This window comes from Gadus macrocephalus, chromosome 10 (genome assembly GCF_031168955.1).
Source record: "Gadus macrocephalus chromosome 10, ASM3116895v1".
Taxonomy (NCBI): Eukaryota; Metazoa; Chordata; class Actinopteri; order Gadiformes; family Gadidae; genus Gadus; species Gadus macrocephalus.
This window is the reverse complement of record NC_082391.1, coordinates 1,157,872-1,177,715: the sequence shown is the minus strand read 5'-3', so window position 1 is coordinate 1,177,715 and position 19,844 is coordinate 1,157,872. Positions and strand designations below refer to the sequence as shown.

General features: G+C 44.2%; 1 protein-coding gene and 1 long non-coding RNA gene across 3 annotated transcripts; one reads left to right on the top strand and one right to left on the bottom strand.

The window, feature by feature from the left end:
- The first annotated feature begins 740 nt into the window (after positions 1–740).
- On the top strand, positions 741–15,949 carry tgfbi (transforming growth factor, beta-induced). 2 transcript variants are annotated; one of them, XM_060063854.1, is made up of 15 exons: positions 741–897; positions 1,400–1,557; positions 2,147–2,311; positions 2,873–3,019; positions 3,520–3,661; positions 4,011–4,223; positions 4,545–4,682; positions 5,093–5,235; positions 8,906–9,042; positions 10,263–10,393; positions 11,485–11,609; positions 12,031–12,133; positions 14,366–14,442; positions 14,752–14,776; positions 15,318–15,949. In XM_060063854.1, the coding sequence occupies exons 1-15, from the start codon at positions 870–872 to the stop codon at positions 15,377–15,379; spliced, it is 1,794 nt and encodes a 597-aa protein (XP_059919837.1). In that variant the 5' UTR covers positions 741–869; the 3' UTR covers positions 15,380–15,949. The 2 variants fall into 2 exon arrangements, with proteins under 2 accessions (XP_059919837.1, XP_059919838.1); XM_060063855.1 differs by lacking the exon at positions 14,752–14,776.
- Positions 15,784–18,161, bottom strand: LOC132466598 (uncharacterized). The gene is made up of 2 exons (XR_009527899.1): positions 18,080–18,161; positions 15,784–16,782 (listed from the first exon to the last, which is right to left on the bottom strand). It is a non-coding gene; the product is annotated as an uncharacterized LOC132466598 (long non-coding RNA).
- Positions 18,162–19,844: the final 1,683 nt, after the last annotated feature.

The following is a 19,844-nucleotide window of genomic DNA, read 5'->3' as shown; positions in this document are numbered from 1 at the left end:
TAATAACAGCCAGACTGCGTTTTGGGCTCTTAAACATTACAAAGGACCGTATAGGAATGAGTTGAGGCAGCCATGAGCCAGACACCCAGGGGTAGAAAGCTGGTCTCCCCGGCCCAGCTGGTGTTGTGGTCTGGAGCTCCTGGGTCTGCTCACCGCAAGTCTCCCCAGGAGACCCCACGCCACTGGGTTACCTTCTGCAGAGTCCTCCGCCTTCCTGGAGGAGATTAGTGTTCATGAGTCACCCCAGAGAGAGAGAGAGAGAGAGAGAGAGAGAGAGAGAGAGAGAGAGAGAGAGAGAGAGAGAGAGAGAGAGAGAGAGAGAGAAGAGAGAGAGAGAGGAGAGAGGAGAGAGAGAGAGAGAGAGAGAGAGAGAGAGAGAGAGAGAGAGAGAGAGAGAGAGAGGAGAGAGAGAGAGAGAGAGAGAGAGAGAGAGAGAGAGAGAGAGAGAGAGAGAGATTCTGCCCCATTTGGCAGATTTGTATTGTATTGGATCGAATCATCTGCAGTACAGATTGCAATATTAAAGTGCATTTGATTTCCAGCGGTGTACAAGATGCTGAATAATTTGTTAGTGCACAGCTGGGTTCTGTTAGTCAGAGCATTTTACAGAAACCCTTACGGCAAGGGCCAGGTATTCGGCAAAATGGCCATCCTCCGGAAATCTAACCCGCGTCGTTCGGTATAATCGATGCCACCTTTCCATGTATGTGATGAAGAGGATGGATAGATGTGTTCATCACGTTATCACGGTTTGGTTTCTATGAGATTGTACGATTTCTACGCTGAGGTTGGTGTGGTGTGTGTTGACCTTTTGTTCACATTCTGTCCGCAGGGTGATCAGCTACGAGTGTTGCCCTGGTTACGAGAAGATGCCCGGAGAAAAGGGTTGCCCTGCTGGTGAGAGAGTGTATTACAGGGCTGCTTTATATTAGATTATATTTTAGGAGATTATATCATATCACACTACACTATAATCAAACTATATGACATTATCTGATATTAGATTACATTAAATAAAATTAGATGCGGTTATGATCAGATTTAATTAGATAACATTCAGCTCAATAAAATTGGATCAGATTACTTTATATTAGGTCCCATTTCATCAGATGAGATCAAATGAGATAGATGAGGATAAAATCTGATCATATTATGTTAGATTAGGTTGAATCTCATCAGATTATGTTATATCATGTAAATTCACATTAGATTACGCTAGGTTGGATTACATTAGGTAACAACAATAAAATATGAAAAGAAACAGATTAAATTAGACTAATCCGTTTTTATTCGATCAGATTAGATCAGAATAGGATATTCTTCAGTAGATGACATTCTACTCGATCAGATTACGTTGGATTATACGAGATAACGGTTTGATCCCCCTCCCTCGACCCAGCACTCCCCCTGGTGGACATATACAACACCCTGGGCGTGGCCGGGGCGTCCACCACCCAGATGTACACCGACAGGGCCAACCTGAAGGAGGAGATCGACGGCCCGGGCAGCGTCACCTTCTTCGCCCCCAGCAACACAGCCTGGTCCGCCCTGCCCCATGTAAGTATCACCCCCCCCTCTCAAATGTGTGCGTGCGCGTGTGTGTGTGTGTGTGTGTGTGTGTGTGTGTTTGTGTGTGTGTGTGTGAAAGCCTGTTTGTTAGTACACGTCAGTGTTGCCACAGTTACCTTGAAAAAGTAATCTGATTACTGATTACTAGTTCCTCCTTAAAATAGTAACTTAGTTACTTTACTGATTACTTGATTTTAAAAGTAACTAAGTTAGATTACAAGTAACTATTAGTTACATTTAGCTGCGACAACACCCCCCTGCCGCCTCAAAATAAAAAATGACAACCGGTTTTACCAATATTAACTTTTTGCCCCCCATGTCAACAATTGTTCTTCCACCACCCCCCCCTCGGCAACAATTGTTCTTCCCTTAACACCTTAAAGGTGTACCGTCACGTTCTGCCATTTTCTAATACAAGAGAGATTAGGCTACGGCCTCAAGCTTGTTTCGCCGCAAATGGAAATGGAGTTGTTGTTCTAAGTGATTGCACAACGCAAATGAAAGGCACTTCCCCTATTTAAGAATATGGAGAAAGGCTTCCCCTTTAACCCCCTCCGTGTTCTGCGCCCCCCTTCAGGAGATCCTGGATGCTCTGGTGAGCAACGTGAACATCGAGCTGCTCAATGCCCTCCACTACCACATGGTCGACCGCAGGCTGACCAGTGAGGACCTCAAGCACGGCTCCTCCTTCACCTCCATGTACCAGGACTTTGACGTGCACATCCATCACTACCCCAACGGGGTGAGGAGCTCCACGGGGAGGGGGAGGCGAGGAGGGGGGAGGTCATTTCAATTGGAAGGCTCATTGAAACCCGTGGTAGCCAGTAACTGTAAAGTTCAACTGGTTTAAAATAAATAGAAGTATCAATAAATAAAGTATTCGATTATCAAATAAATCGATATCCAGTCGGACAAAATTACTGGATAGACAGCAAGCAAGCCTGACGGATACATTTAGACGCTTCTATCCAAAGCGACTTACATACATTCATTCACACACCAACGCAACCATGCAAGGCTACAGCCAGCTCGTCGGAAGCATAAGCTCACCTCGACACTCATTTAGGAGGCATCGGGGATCAAACTAGCAACCTTCCGGTTACAAGTAAACCCGCTCTACCATCTGAGCTTAGCCAAGATAGACGGATAGATACATCGGAAGAGAGGTACAAGGATATAGAAATTGATAGATAGATAGATAGATTTAGCGATAGCTAGGTAGGTAGACCAATCGATAGATATACAGGCAAACAAATCGATGGACAGACTGACCCTATACTGACCCGATAGCTCTTTCCTGCAGATCGTGACGGTGAACTGCGCGCGGCTGATCAAGACCGACCAGCACGCCACCAACGGGATAGTGCACGTGGTGGACCGCGTCATCACAGCCATCTCCAACAACGTCCACAGCTTCATCGATACCGACGACGACCTGGAGACGCTGCGCGTGAGTGTTGCCCAACCGACCAACTCTCCGACCCGTTGATCCCTCAATCAACGGTCGACGAGTCAAGCAGCCATTTATTGCTCTGTTTTATCAATCGTTAAGGAAAGGCTGGCATATAAGCTATTGATACTTGAGTAGGGTTGGACAACAGATCTAAATAAGCCTTGTGGCTATAATCTGGCTCAACTATATATATGTGCATTGGCCCTAAATAAACGTAGAATAGGAACTGACTCAGGATTTGCAGCCACTGTCAAACTTCACTCAGACATTTTTATTAGTGGCAGATGTTGGGTTAAAACAATGTGTGTGTGTGTGTGTGTGTGTGTGTGTGTGTGTGTGTGTGTGAGGTTTTGGGTTGTAAGCATTTTCTGACCTAAGATTGACATAGGACAAAAAAAGCGTAAGCTTACTGTGGTCTCAGTGCTATGTATGTGTGTGTGTGTGTGTGTGTGTGTGTGTGTGTGTGTGTGTGCTTGTGTGTGTGTGTTCATGTGTAGACGGCCTTGGCAGCTGCAGGGATGACCAGCATGCTGGAGAGTGAGGGCCAGTACACGTTGTTCGCCCCGACCAACGAAGCCTTTGAGAAGATCCCCCCAGACACCCTGAACCGCATCCTGGGAGACCCCGTGGCTCTGAGAGGTGACGAGAGCCGTGACGGCGGCGGCGGAGGCCTGCGTCTCATCACTGCACAGTGTGGCGCTGCTTCCTCCGGGAATAGTTTGGTTTTCCGATTGAAGCCAGTGCACACAAACACACGCGTACACATATTGGACAGTGCACGCACACAAAGCAAACACACATTCAGTTTTGACTGATCACGCACGAATACAACAAATACACACACACACACTGGCACATACATCCGGTAAATAGAGACTGATTATTTACACCAAGAGGTACGCCCAGATAAGCAAAGACTGATTTCTGAACACAACAAATAACGACACAAACAGACACACTCACCTTTGCACACTCCCCCCCCCCCCAGACCTGCTCAACTACCACATCCTCAAGCACATGCAGTGCGCCGAGTCCATCGTCACGGGCATGCCCATGGAGACCATGCAGGGCACGGTGCTGGAGGTGGGCTGCGACGGAGATCACATGACCCTCAACGGCAAAGCCATCATCACCAAGACCGACCAGCTGGGGACCAACGGCGTCATCCACTACATCAACGAGCTGCTCATCCCCGACTCAGGTGTGAGCGCCATGTCACTATGTCCTGCTCCAAAACACTTCCAAAATGGGGCAGACTGCCACACGTGAAGGCCTTGTGCAGACATCGTAAAACGGTCACAACAGGGGGGTCGGTGGTGCGGAGCGGGAGGGTCTAGGAAAGGCAGCCTAGAGGTTTGGCCGCAGGCCTCGGGGATCGAACCGGGTACCTTTCCGCTGGGAAAGTTACTGCTTCAGCAGAAGTAGTAAGTACTTGGAAGTACAAGCTTGTTGTAATAGTAGATAGTAGCAGTAGCGGTAGTGGGTGTCGTCTTTAACGGGTTCGTCTCGTCCTTCTCTTTAGCTAAGACCCTGTTGGAGCTGATGGAGGGCTCCACAGTGACCAAGGCCCAGCAGATGTTTGTGGACGCCGGCCTGGGACCCCTTCTGTCTGGGAGCGAGGCCCTGACCGTGCTGGCCCCCCAGGACGATGCCTTCAAAGGTCCGGCCCCCCTCCTCTAGCTTAACCTTTACTCTCTCTCTCTCTCTCTCTCTCTGTGTGTCTCTCTCTCTCTCTCTCTCTCCCTCTGTGTGTCTCTCTCTCTCTCTCTCTCCCTCTCCCTCTGTGTGTGTCTCTCTCTCTCTCCCTCTCTCTCCCTGTGTCTCTCTCTCTCTCTTCATTTTTGTGTGCTTGTGTGTATCCTAGTCTGTTATATTGTGCCAACCCTATCTAACCAAACTTTATGCTGTGCTAACCATATGTCGTGCTAACCATACTCTAACCCTATGTCGAGCTAGCTCTTTTGTGCTTACCCTATGTACCCTAACTTTATGTGATGCTAACCATATGTACCCTATCCCTACGTTGTGCTAACTGAATGTATCCCAACCCCTGATGCTGTGTGGTTTTAGGGAGCATGACGATGGACGGAGAGATGAGGAAGTTGATGAACAACCATCTCCTGAAGACCCAGCTGAGCTCCAAGTCTCTCTACCACGGACAGGAGCTGGACACCCTAGGAGGGCTCAAGCTCAGGGTGTTCGTGTACCGCAACGTACGTAGAAACCTCACCGCAGATCCATCACCACAATGTCATGTTACATTTGCAGAAATAGACTTCAACCCAGTGGGGCTAAAATATACAACAGGACGAGCTGTGCATTTGGATTAGTCATTCGTTTTTCTGTCCCTCTGTTTGCATTTCTCCCGATCTCTCCATATCGCCATATTTCCATCCCCCTCTTTCTCTCTCCCTCTATCTCTCTCTCTCTTTGTATTTCCTCCTCTCCGACTCGCCCTTTCTTTCCCTTGCGTTACGAAACCCCTCCTGGATGGTGTTCCTCTTCTGCTTCTAGTTAGGTTTGTCCTCGGTCTTTGATGCTTGTTGGAAACGGTAGACAGTTTTAGGAGAAATGGTGCCCTTTGTCTTTCTCAGGAGTATCGGTTGTAGTGTTGACGTCTGCTTATTGTAAGGGACTTTGGGCTTGTTCTCACAGACTTGCTTGTTTGCTGGGTTATTTGGTGAGATCTGGTGATCTGACTGATCGTCAGTCAAACAGGAAGACGTTCTCCTGATGCCAGAAACCCGTTGGGAAGGCTGACTTTCCAAGAGTGGATGTAATGTTATGCATCAGTCTGACAAGCCTTTAGATGTGGTCGAATTGGTAATTATTCCGTCATTCATTCATTTATTTTCTTTATGAGGTAGCTAGAAAAATGAATGAGAGAATTATGGCCGACAGGAAACCGTCTGGTTAACCAAAGACTGGAAGACAAGACTTGGGGGAGACTTGGCTCCGGAGGTCGCGCTTGTAACCAGAAGGTTGCTAGGCCAATCCAAGGCTCCTTCTAGCTTAGTATCGAGGTGTCGCTGAGCAAGACACCTAACCCTAGCCCTAACCCTCACCCTAACTGTTCCCGATGAGCTGGCTGTCGCCTTGCATGGTGGACTCCCCCGTCGCTGTGTGAATGTGTGATTGGATGGTTGTTACTTTGGAATAGTTACTTAGGGTAAAAGCGTCTGCTAAATGTAAATGTGAAAGACAACATAACCTACTTTGATCGTCACGGTGACATGGTGTTTGTCTTTGTCCTGTGAGTTGCTTCAATCATCTGATGCTAGATTACCGACGTTAACAACATTTATTTCACATTTTTATTGATGACAGAGTTACATTTACCTTGAGGCACAATACAAAAAATGTGTGGCTGTACTGTATATACTGTATGTACTCTACACCAGTCCAGGCATTGAATCATATTTGACAATTGTGTAGGACTTTCTCAAACCATATTCACATGCAACTCAATCTTTGGTTGAAAGAGTTGGTCAGTTCGTTTTTTTCCGTAACCTGTTAAAGAAGTATTTTTGTATGCCCAAGGCCAACCTTATTGACATAACTTGATCAATCTTTTGGGATTTTTAGAGGACGGTTTAACTCTGTTAGACACTTTGAAGTGGCCTGTGAAATGTTACTTCTAATCCACATCCCCATAACCATGTGCCTTGAATTTCAGCTCCAGCAGGAACAGAACCACAAAGAACCACAGTTACCCTGGTGGTGTCAATGCCAAGAACGTCTCATTATATGCTTGTTTATTTATTTGACATAAGCTTTATTCCATTATTTTTTTTATCTTAGAAGCAACTGCTTTGATTACGCAGCTTCTTCCGTGGAAATAAGCTCATTATCTACACATGTCTACCGTTTCAGCGTTGATTAGATAGGTGATTCATGTGCCAAGGCCCAGGGGACGGAGCAGGAACCCATTTCCTTCAGCAGCGCGGCGGCCATACCAACGGCTTTAATTTGGTCTATAAAACCCAACCCACGTTTTTTTCCATTTGACAATTTCTTTCTTCTTTCAGATGCGAGCCGATAGGCTTATTAAATTAACTAGTATTTTTTTATATAATGCTGGAAAAAGATAAGGATTGCATCGTAATGTGACAATTTAAGTGAATATTTAAAAGAAAATCCTGATTTTTCTTTTGGTGAACTCAACGTTTCAAAGCTACCTTTTGCGTAGCTTCCTTCTTCGTATCTATTTTCCTAGCTATGGTTAGCGCCTTCCATCATCTTGCTTACTCCTCGATGCTACAATGCACTCTAGCTAGAGTAGACATTTCAAGCTCATGCCTAAAGCTTAGGAAACCAGCAGAAGGCGGACATAGCTTTAAAGATGTTGGAGAATCCCAGTGCGGGGATCTGCACTGTGTTGTAGCAGCCCACAAGAAGAGAGGTTCCGCGTTGTTCACGGCTCTCCTGGGCGTCAGAGAGAATCGTGTTACCACTCATTAATGAGCACTGCAGCCAACAACATACTTCCTCTGTCCCAAGGCTGCTAATCCTTTCCAGACTCTGTGTGTGTTTGTCTGTGTGTCTGTGTGTCTGTGTGTGTGTGTGTGTGTGTGTGTGTGTGTGTGTGTGGGGGTCTACAGTGTGTGGGTGAGTGTGTGTGTGTGTGTGTGTGTGTGTGTGTGTGTGTGTGTGTGTGTGTGTGTGTGTGTGTGTGTGTGTGTGTGTGTGTGTGTGTGTGTGTGTGTGTGTGTGTGTGTGTGTGTGTGTGTGGGGGTCTACAGTGTGTGGGTGAGTGTGTTTTATTACCGACAAGCATGACAAAATGGACACCAGTGTTCACCACAGGAGCAGCCGTGACCCCTCTTTGGCCTCTCACTACTGCTTTGTTTCTGAGACGATGGGATCCTTAGCTCTCTTTCAGGAAGAGACGCACCACAGTGCAGTGCAGAGACAAGAGAAGGTTACCCGGCCAAAAACCCACTTAGTGGGTTTAAAAAAAATAGATAATATATACTTGATACTTGAAGTACACAATGGAGCAGAAGGTAGAAAGTGTACTAGGGACTGTACTATTTAGTAGATGTTGGTTTTCCAAAGAAACGTACAGTGAATCCTATTTATACATTCATTAAGAAACAGGTAGTTGGTTTGGAATCTCATTCAAAAGGACTTCTAAGGTTAAGCAGCGGACATTGGGGAATGAACCCCGAACCTTTTGGCTGGGAAGACCATAACCCCCAGACTGTGTACTCGATCATCTTGGCCCCTATCCTAGAGTGTCATTTTCTAAGCTAACCTGTTTCGTCATCTCTTTATTTGGGATGTTATTTTGGCGACAGAATTAAAGAACCTTACAAGGAGTTGAGGGAAAGACTTGACAACTTGTTATTGCCTGAAATAAAGACTACATTACTTAGCCCTTTATTACCTCTCGTTGTGTTCAGTCTTGTTGAAGTCTGAATGATTGCAGTCTTTTGGGGGGGGTGGGGGGGGGGGGGGGGGTTATTTGCTTGTGCCAATATCACGTCTGATCTGAACATCGGCCCCTGTTTATATATTTTTAATTGACCATGGCTCCTTACAGGCATCGATTGATATCCAATGTGAAATTATAATTATGTACTATTGAAGATATTGAAAAAAATTCCATTGCAATTTGCAAGTAATCAAACATTAGCATTCATAAGGACACCTGGTTGAAGAGGAAAACAATACATCAATGTTTTGACACCCCGATGTAGATAAAGTTAGCTATTGGTTCACATTTGCATCCCTAGACATAACCCTAATCTGACGCAAAATACGTACAACGAGCCAAGAGACCTGTCAATCGACCAATCCGCTTCATCGGGTGCATCTGAAGCTACGAATGACCTCTGAGTGGTTTGACCTTGATGTCTTGGTTCCCGTGTCTCTGTCCAGAACCTATGCGTTGAGAACGCCTGCATCGCAGCCCACGACAAGATGGGCCGCTTCGCCAGCATGTTGACTGTGGACAAGGTCCTCACCCCACCAACTGGAACCATCATGGATGTCCTGAAGGCAGACGACCGGTTCAGGTATGGAGCAGTCGACCAGATCTAGAGCTCATTTTCTGTTTTTTTGTTTTTTCGGAGGGTTAGTGAGTGTTCGGGTTTAGGTCAGGGCAGGATGACCAGCAGGGTTGGTCATTTATTACTCTGGTATTTATTACTTTATTATTTTGGTATGAAGAATGCCCCCCCCCCCCAGGTTTCTTTATGGCTGTTTTATGGTCTTTCCGGTAATTATTGTAGAGTGAGGTTTTAACAGCATCGCTCCTTGACCCTCGGGTCAGGGCACATGCACGGCTGCCTTGGATTTTCTTTTCATTTCACTTTCCCTGTGTTGTTGTCCTCATAAAGTAACGGGATCGGGCACCATGCAGTGATTCATACATCAGGAAAAAAGTCTTTATGGTTGACCCGACAACGTTGTTGGTTGGTAGTGGTTTGACTTTGGATCGGTTAGAAGACCCAGGAGGATATTTTGTAATCACACGACTTATTGTTTGGACGTATTATCTGCCGGCAATGACGCGTCTCTAGTCTGTTTGGTTGTTGAACTGTTAAAATAAAACATAAATTATCTTATCATAAATTAAGAGAACGGTGAGGGAAGATAAGTGTTTATATATAATAAAATATAAACACTCTGTTGTGTATTGCCTCTACAAAATAATAATTACACTGCATTTTGGAGTGTAATTATCTTTAAGAGCTCAACTAGCTGTTAAAATCAGACAAAAAACCCATAATAACGATAAATCCTAATAAAGGTCTGGCCCTCTAATTTTGGAGTAAACTGTCACCATGCTTTGATCCTTTAATAGTCATGAGACAAGACATAATCACACGGGGCTGTGCAGTTTGCCTACACTTACACGCTTCCCCAATAGAGAAAGTAGGATTTACATTGTTTAATTTCCCCAGTTAAAAAGCAAATGAGGGCATAAAGTAAAGACAGTTTTAGTCCCAGCCCACTGAAAGAAAAAACACATTGATACATTCTTACCAAATTGCATCATTAGTTTACTACTACTACCTTAAAGATATATATATTTTACTAGTAGGCTATTGCTAATCACTGCCTGTCTCTTAACAGGTTTTTTTTGGTCCCTATTCTGTTCTGAATGTGCCGTCATGTGAATTGCTATGCGACTGAAAAACATGGATTTCTATGCAACTGAAGAACTAGAATTTCTTTGGGGATCATCTTTTTATCTGAAGTGAAACTTTCCTCTCTGTATCTGTATCTCCAGTCTGCTGACAGGGGCCCTCCAGACTGCTGGTATGACGGAGCTGATGAACCAACAGAAACTGCTGACCGTCTTTGCTCCTACCAACGACGCTTTCAACACCATTCCCAGACCTGAGCTCAACAGACTCCTGCGTAAGTCCCCCACCGGGCCACGTCCCCCATCGGCGTGTCGGGAGAACGCTGGCTCCTAACTCTAGATATTTTACTGCAACTCTTTGAGTGAAAAATGAAAAAAAGGTATAGATATGTATATGAACTTATATTTGACCAGACTGTTGATTTCGACGCCACAGGCAAACTACTGACTACTTCCCCGGAGCACTGATATCACAGGCAGATGTTTATTGGGTCAAACCGATGTGCAGTGGAGCTGATCCACAACAACGTAAGGAGCTGGGGTCGAACCTTCTGACCAAAATAAGTTAGGGAGCCAACGTTGTCCAAGTTGTTCCAGGGCGTCCGGGTTCCCTCTATCCCGACCGGAGCTGAACTGTGCGGACAGGGTGGGAAACAGTGGATGGGCTTTGTCCAGAAAACCCCAGGGGAGACGCTAACACTATGGGGGTGATGGGGGTGGTGGGGTTGGAACAGCGTGGGGCTGTGAATGGTTTAAGCATTACTTAACGGAGAAAAGACAGGAAAGGAAAGAGAATAGCTGCACGATATTGTCTTGCGGTGTTTAGACGCGGCAGCCCGTGCACCAATGACTCCGGTCGCGCCAAAGGTTTACAGCAACAGTCCTCCAAGCACGTCGATTTGTATTCCTCAGCCGGGGCAGAACAGCTGGCCGGCTGGAGAGTGCGAGTGCCGTTGTTGTTGCACCCGGAGGAGCGAACGTACGATCTGAGCCTAATAAAGGCATCGAGGAGCAAGAATAGAGTCTGTTTAGAGAGCAGTGTCCCGTGGCTATGGACATACAGCCTGGAGGAGAGGCTCGGAGCTCAGAGTAAATAGGTTGTCCCAAGGTGCTATGAGGGATGTTAGGTTTTTTGTATGACATCATTAACAGCTTGTGTGTATGTGTTTGTGTCTATCTGCCTGTCTGCGTGTCGCCCTGCCTTGCTGCCTGTCTGTCTCCACCTGTCTATCTGCCTGTCTGTCTGTCTGTCTGTTTGCCTCCCTGTTTTTCCGTCCGTGTCTGGCTGCCTCCCTCCCTCCCTCCCTCCCTCCCTGTCTGTCTGTCTGTCTGCCTGCCTGCCTGTCTGTCTGTCTGCTTGCTCCAGAAAACAGCCAGGGGCTGAGCCGGCTGCTGAGGTTCCATATGGGGGACGGCATGCTGGTGAGCGGGGGAGTGACGTCCCACACCAGAATGCAGCCGCTGCTGGGAGAGAGGCTGGAGATGGGAATGGTAGGACCCCCCCCCCCCCCCCTTCTCATTGATGTTCAAAATATGTTTGAAAGTGTGGCTCATGAACTATTTTTAAAGTATTGTGCATAGCATGTAGTAATAATAATAATAATAATAATGATTGATTGAATTGATATAGCGCTTTTCTAGACCCTCAAAGACGCTTTACAGGGAAGGGGGGGCCTCACTCACCACCACCACTGTGTAGAACTGTACAATGCTTTGATATCAAACTGGTTCTCTGCATAACCCCACGGCGTACGGTGAAGCCCAAGTGTTTATCTTGAGGCTTGAGTGTGCACATTAAATCCTTCCTGTTTGTTTCCACCATAACTACAGTGTTCAGTGAGGCTTGAGTGTGCATATTAACCGTACCTGTTTGCCCGAGAGTGTGTATTGAATCTCAGCCGTTTGTTTTCAGCGTAACTACACGGTGTACGTAAACCGGGTGCCCGTGGTGGAGGCGGATCTGATGGCCACCAACGGAGTCGTCCACGCGGTCGACTCCATCGTCAAACCCCTCCGTGAGTTCCGACCCATGACATCACGGGATGACATCACTAACCTCAGGAGTATGTCCCCGCACCAATACATGATGACATCACTAACATCAAGGCGTATGTCCCCGCACCATCACATGATGACATCACTAACCTCACAGAGTATGTCACCGCACCATCACATGATGACATCACTAACCTCACAGAGTATGTCACCGCACCATCACATGATGACATCACTAACCTCACAGAGTATGTCCCCGCACCATCACATGATGACATCACTAACCTCACAGAGTATGTCCCCGCACCATCACATGATGACATCACTAACCTCACAGAGTATGTCACCGCACCATCACATGATGACATCACTAACATCAAGGCGTATGTCACCGCACCATCACATGATGACATCACTAACCTCACAGAGTATGTCCCCGCACCATCACATGATGACATCACTAACCTCACAGAGTATGTCACCGCACCATCACATGATGACATCACTAACCTCACAGAGTATGTCACCGCACCATCACATGATGACATCACTAACATCAAGGCGTATGTCACCGCACCATCACATGATGACATCACTAACCTCACAGAGTATGTCACCGCACCATCACATGATGACATCACTAACCTCACAGAGTATGTCACCGCACCATCACATGATGACATCACTAACATCAAGGCGTATGTCACCGCACCATCACATGATGACATCACTAACCTCACAGAGTATGTCACCGCACCATCACATGATGACATCACTAACCTCACAGAGTATGTCACCGCACCATCACATGATGACATCACTAACCTCACAGAGTATGTCACCGCACCATCACATGATGACATCACTAACCTCACAGAGTATGTCCCCGCACCATCACATGATGACATCACTAACCTCACAGAGTATGTCACCGCACCATCACATGATGACATCACTAACCTCACAGAGTATGTCCCCGCACCATCACATGATGACATCACTAACCTCACAGAGTATGTCACCGCACCATCACATGATGACATCACTAACCTCACAGAGTATGTCACCGCACCATCACATGATGACATCACTAACATCAAGGTGTTTGTCACCGCACCATCACATGATGACATCACTAACCTCACAAGAGTATTTCACCGCACCAATACATAATGACATCACTAACATCAAGGCGTATGTCACCGCACCATCACATGATGACATCACTAGCATCAAGGAGAATGTCACCTCACCATCACATGATGACATCACTAGCATCAAGGCGTATGTCTCCACACCATCACATGATGCCATCACTAGCATCAAGGAGTATCAAGAAGTATAGGCGCGTTCACTGTCCTGGTGATAACGAGACGGCTCGCCAGTGATGACGCTCACGCTTACGCGTGTTCCCGACAGTGACTGTTCATGTCCGCTGCGTTGGGAATCTAAAAGTTCTTCACAGCACTTTTTTTTTATCTGATAAAAACCAGTCAGAACTAAACAGAACCTAGTAGGACCAGTTTCAAGTACGAACGCCCTTATTTCCTTGAGGCCTATCAACTACTTTTGCTAATATTTATGAGAAGCACGTTTTATAGCCACTGTATTGAAGGCTACCCTTGCCCTTATCTAGAGCTGGTTAACCAGTTCACAACGTTTAAAACGGAGCAAAGTCGATGCCAACAGACGGTTACAACGTCGATGAATAGTAAAGAATGTGATATGATGGTTGATTCTTTTATACTGAGTAAAACGGTCATGTTCCGCCATGTTCATGCGCGTCACTAGTAAACCATACGTCACCAACGGGGGAACTCTGTTATCAGAATTTGGCCCGAGTTGCCGAACGGAAGTAGAATCATAACAGCGTCATGAGGTATCGTTCACGCAAACTTTCCGACGTCGCGAAAATGTTTTCCCCATAATTTCCAGCGATGTGAACGCAACATATTACATGTCACATGATGCCACAATCCTTTAGTTGTCACCACACTATCAAATTACATCACACCACAGGTAAGTCACCTGACCACAAGACATCACAAACATGTTGACAGCTTGGGTACATTGGGCTTTTAAAGGGCTCTTCCTATTGTGTTGTATAAAGGCTGTACAAAGGCTATGTGTCTTGGACTAGTTATACTGGTAGGTTTCCAGTGACACAACGGTCAAAAGAGAGATTTAATCCCTTCCCCATTGTTAAGAGGACATTTATTAACCTTCCTTTTTGTGTTGTTTTCACAACCCAGCCCCTAGGGTAGAACGAGCTCAATCGGACGGGCCTGCACCACGGGTCAGATCGGCTTCGTCCAGAGTCAGGAAGGCTGTACGTACAACATGGCTATATTATGGCCAGCATTACTGTCGTTTCACTATTTACTTTTGGGATTTTCTATCTACGTAATTATGTTTATTGTGTTTGTTAAAGCCCTTTGTAAACTTTGTTTTAAGCTCTAAGAGTATTAAGTTTAGATTGATGTACTTTATTCCTAAAAAAAAAGCAATATAGAGCTGCTGAAATCAAGTTTATCATTGTTATATCATGTTATAAAAAAATAGGAAGCATTTAGAGGCTGTGGCATGGGACATAACTTATTGGGGTCCATCTAAAGACCGTTTCAATTTCCTCTCACAGTCGGTCTCCCGAGGCTTCAAGAACGGTGAGTGTGCGTCTGTTTGACACGTCAATGAATTAAAAACATATGAGTTGCGAGGAGCCAGAATTCAGAGCACACACGTGTACATATTGAAACAAGAATTATGGGGCTAACCCATGCATTCCATTCCATCATACATTACATTCCATCATACATTAATAGTGTAAAGCTGCGGGCGGACTCCTAAAATGTCTGACTACACCCATCCATACACCTTGGAATTGGAGGTCAGTTTGTACAAAACAAAACTCTCGTAGGCCTTTACCACGCTATCACCATCACCGACAACATATCTAGAAACTCTCTCGATACCAGAAACTCATAATATATACGTTTTTTTCTAATATTTTGTGCAGTTATTTGCATATAGTTGCTTTGAATCCTTTAAAATATCTTTCATTATTTTTACTGCACTCTATTTCTGCATCATTCAGAAACATCACCAACATTTCCTGAGATTAATAAGTACATTTGATGTTACCTTATAGAGGCCAAACGTTGTTAACTGTTCAACTGTTTCAATTATGTTTAAATGTGGTTTCAGAGGACCTCTTCCAGAAGGTGATGAACAGTCGCTCCAGCAGAACGATGACGCAAAGACAGTAGAATCTGAAATAAGAGAAATAGCGTCCCCTGCCCCCAAACAGCTGAACTGCACCCCAACCACCACCAACAATTTCGTCCTAACCACCAATATAGGGAAATCAAGTCGTAAATATTCGTGAACTAGACGTCTTCTATAACCCTGCATGTGGTTAACGTATGGAATAAGGGCTTGTTTATAAATTAGAAAATTGCAAAATGACGCTTAATAAATGTTTTCATTTATTGTTAGCCAAATCAGGGAAAATAGCTATGACCAAACAATAGCCATCAAAATAAGTTTTTAATAGCCTATCTTAAAAGTGTAAATCGAGAAAGTCTTTTTTATAAAGCATTGTATTTAGCATGTTTGCATGGTTTAAGTTTAGACTATTGAAAAGAGTTAAGAAGAAAAATGTAGCTTGTGGTTTTCATGTAGTTCCTAAGTTTCTTTTATTTGATACAGCTGATGATTTCACTCTTCCATGCACATGTTCTACTCATCTGTAAAATACTGTCACTGAAATATCTATGTGTGTATGACCTCGCACAGAATATCAATATGCAATTCTGATTAAAAACGGCAATTTTGTAGTCCCAGATTTCAACGTGGATTAATTTGACCCCTACATCAACATCACAAAGGCGATGTTGAATCGTAGGCAAAAGCACCCCAAGCCATAAAAATAAATAAAATCATGCCCTTTCTCCGTCCGTCAGCAGTTGTCCCGAGCGCAAAGAGTAATAACCATGAGGTTCTGGGATATAGGCCTACTGTATGACATGTTAATGGTGTTCATGTGATGTCAACATCACACACGTCCAAAGGAAATAATGCTTGGGCTTGCAGACCTCTGAGTGGGTTTCCTGTGGGTCATGCTTAGCTTGGAGCGCAAACACACGTACGTACGTGTGTGTGTGTGTGTGTGTGTGTGTGTGTGTGTGTGTGTGTGTGTGTGTGTGTGTGTGTGTGTGTGTGTGTGTGTGTGTGTGTGTGTGTGTGTGTGTGTGTGTGTGTGTGTGTGTGTGTGTGTGTTCGGCACGTGTGTATGGAATGTTTGTGTCGAGATCTAGTACATGTGTGCGGGCGTGACGTAGGCTACATGCAACGATTTTAGAATTATCCCTGTGCTTAATTACTTCCAAATAAAATAAGCCCTTAAATAAATTAGTTATTGATGAAGTCTTGGCATTCATCTGCGTTCCCAGGCTTGTAGCTCCCCCTCTTGTTTTACAGCCGGAACAGAACCAAAGCATCGTCTGTTATCGAACACATGTGGCCGACATGTGGTGACACACTGAACCCTACTACACATCATCATTCACCGTGCAAGTTTATATTTCTTTCCATGAGTGACTCAACCGGCTCCGATCTCGGCAACAGAGAATGGGTCCCGATCTGTCTAGACTCCAGATCTCTCTGTACTCTGAACGAAAGAAAAGAGATACGAAGATTATAAATTTCATCTAGCTACTGGGGCGCACCAAACAAAGGCCAACACAATTTGTTAAGGATTAAAACAGAACAGAAATGTGTATACTTCATAAACAGCCAAATCCAAGTTGTATTCTTTAATTACGTATAGGAAATATTTCCCCTTTTGTTTTTTACTGCGATCGTGAGATAATAGTTGGGACTGCTGTGTCGGGCGGACAGCCGTGCCGATCCCTTAGGCCTACTTAGTCTATTCTGCAGATGTTTGAGTTCCAGGAAACAGAAGCCGTTCCTCAAACCCGCGGTGACCCACGCAACATCTGCCGGCTGAACTGTCCATTAGTGAGTCCGGCTTCAGCACTACCGTGGCCTACTTTAGGGTTAGTGGTTCTCAGATAACTTAAAACTGTTTGCCTAAGGTTAGGCTTTTTAAAGAGATACTATCACACTTATATCCTCCCCATATGTGAGAAAAGCTGGTCACTTTTTGGAGCATGAAGAAAAGCATGAATTATAGATATGCTTACCAAATTATGTTTGCTAGAAATCAATATAACTCACAATTCCAGTGTGGGGCGTGGTGCGATTAATTTAGGCCCTTTTTTTTTTGTTAAGATTTAAAATAAAAAGGTGCTCTCTGCTGGATACAACTTCTTATACCATACCATATTGCTTTGTGTATTTTCGTATTCTGTAGGCCAATGTCCTTTCTTTCACTGAAGCGACCATCCTCGTAAGTGAAAATGAGGTTCATCTGAGGACATTTGTCCTCAGATGAAACTCTCGTGTTCCTTCCTGTCCCTCTCTTGCTTTTTTATTAAGAATATTAAAAAACATCGACTATTATTTTCAAATGAAAAAATGGACAGTATACACACAATAAACACTCTAAATTTGATAAAAACACATGGCGATTATTTAAATTAACCATTCACATTCAACATAATGCATCAATAAATAAATGTTTGAATGACTATTGGAGCTTTGGAAAAAAAATAGGAATTTTCCATTATAATACAAGTTCGAACAATGAGCATTGACCACCTGAACTAGATTAACCTTGAGAAATACCTGGCCAAAGATAAAATTCACGAAAATAATCACAATCGTTTTTCTCTTAAATCACAATACAGTTCAAACTCCCCTACTTTGTTTACATGATTATACTACATGATACAGATTACTTCTCAAAGTATACACGTATCTTTGAACTGGCGGTACATCCACACTACACTGACATAACGCACATAGACATGCAGTACACAAATCAGTACTAAGTCTTAACATACCCCCCTACATTGGTCCCTCTCGGACCTGTGTTTCCATTTCTATGCAGTAGGGGCGCTGCACATACAAGGACAAAACAGACACACACAGAACGATGTATTGAATGAAACTGTTGGATATTCAATGTTTAATCATCTTTTAAATTAGGTATTTAAAAGTAAATAACACTAAACAGATATACCCTCGATCGGTGTACTTATGTGAACCACACTTTGCTCTGGTTAACCAAGGGCATCTCAGTGAAAATATTGTGAGGCAATTTCATTATGAGCAAATTAGTTTATTGCTGACTGGTCCTAAATCTGTCTGGTCCTTGGCCACAAATATATTCGCCTATGCGCTTTTGCTTCGAAGGCACCTTACTTTCGTTATTTGTTGAATTATCTCTCTGGCAACCAATGTGGACACAGAAACGTACTGTGTTCAACAGATTATTTGCAGCTCTTTTCGATCAGCTTCCTTGTTGCTAATATACAGCCTAGTCTTTGATAAAGACTGCTGATAGGGTCAGCCTGGCATATTAGGATTAGATGCATGTGAACACACTGTGGATCCTAGGAGTAAATAATTATAGTGAACACAATCATTATATTACAATGTCATGTGATATGTATATTAACTATTTACTACTTGAAAAATAATTTACTTATTTATTATTTATCATGTTATGTCTATGAATAATGTTATCTCAGAAAACAAGGAAGAGGCATAGGCAAAACAAGATCAATGGAAAAGTACTGGATAACAATGAGATAAGCGGATTTAGCCACACATTTAATCCACAGTTCAAGAAAATATGATGAAAACGGAATGTGAAAGTAAGATAACAATTATAGAAGACCATGAAGACGAACAGAACATGCGGTTTAACGTTGCCGGGCCACAAGGTGGAGCTAAAGTGTTATAATTGTGCTGCGTGAACGTTTCGGGGCCCCAAGGTATGAACTAAAAAGAATGGTTTCGATCCAATACCAAGTACGGGGCCAAAATCGCGGATATCAATACAGAAACCAATCTTTTTATTATTAATAGCGTTATATGAATTTGGTGCGTTGTAAATTGTGAGGTGAATGCATCATCAAAAGGCTAATCCCTGAATGATATGCGAAAGGTAAGCAATTATTGTATGAGTGGTAGAATATCTTTTCTACCTGCCCTCTGTGAGACCCGGGTTTGATTCCAAATTGAATCATGTATGACGTACCAAGCAATATGCTACCCAACGTAAATTACTTAAATTGAAAGCATCGTTTTTAAAAAAGGCAAATAGCAAAAATAAAATCTTTGTTGTAAATTCAATGTGCCAACATGAACAAACGTTTATAAACAAAGTGCGCATAATTATTTGTGGAGATCAAACAAAAAAAATAGCACTACTGTCAGGCTTAATTTCTGCCCCCTAGTGGGACCCAGTCTTCCCTTCATTCAGCGCGACACGCCTGCCGGTGTGGGTGTCAGATTGACTCGGCTGCCAGATCGACTCGGGGTCCTAGATGCGCAATAATGATACGCACTTCAAGTAAACGCTGTCTTTTAAATGCGCATGCGCGTTTCATTCATTCCCATGTTATTCCCAAGTATTAACAATCTCCTTTTGTTTTCTAATCTATGAATAATAATCAAATGTACAAATTGTTGTTGCCTATACTTGGGTTATATATAAAAGAAGAATCGGTTAGCTCCATTCACTGAACGGGGCGATCCACTTTATTTCCAGCGCTCCCAACACAGAGTCAAAACAGCGACCCACACGCAGACACTTCCGTT

Coding starts and splice junctions, on each gene's coding strand:
- tgfbi (XM_060063854.1), top strand. CDS start 870: ATGCCCGGAGAAAAGGGTTGCCCTGCTG. Junction 3,020..3,519: donor ACGACCTGGAGACGCTGCGC/GTGAGTGTTGCC, acceptor GTTCATGTGTAG/ACGGCCTTGGCAGCTGCAGG. Junction 9,043..10,262: donor AAGGCAGACGACCGGTTCAG/GTATGGAGCAGT, acceptor CTGTATCTCCAG/TCTGCTGACAGGGGCCCTCC.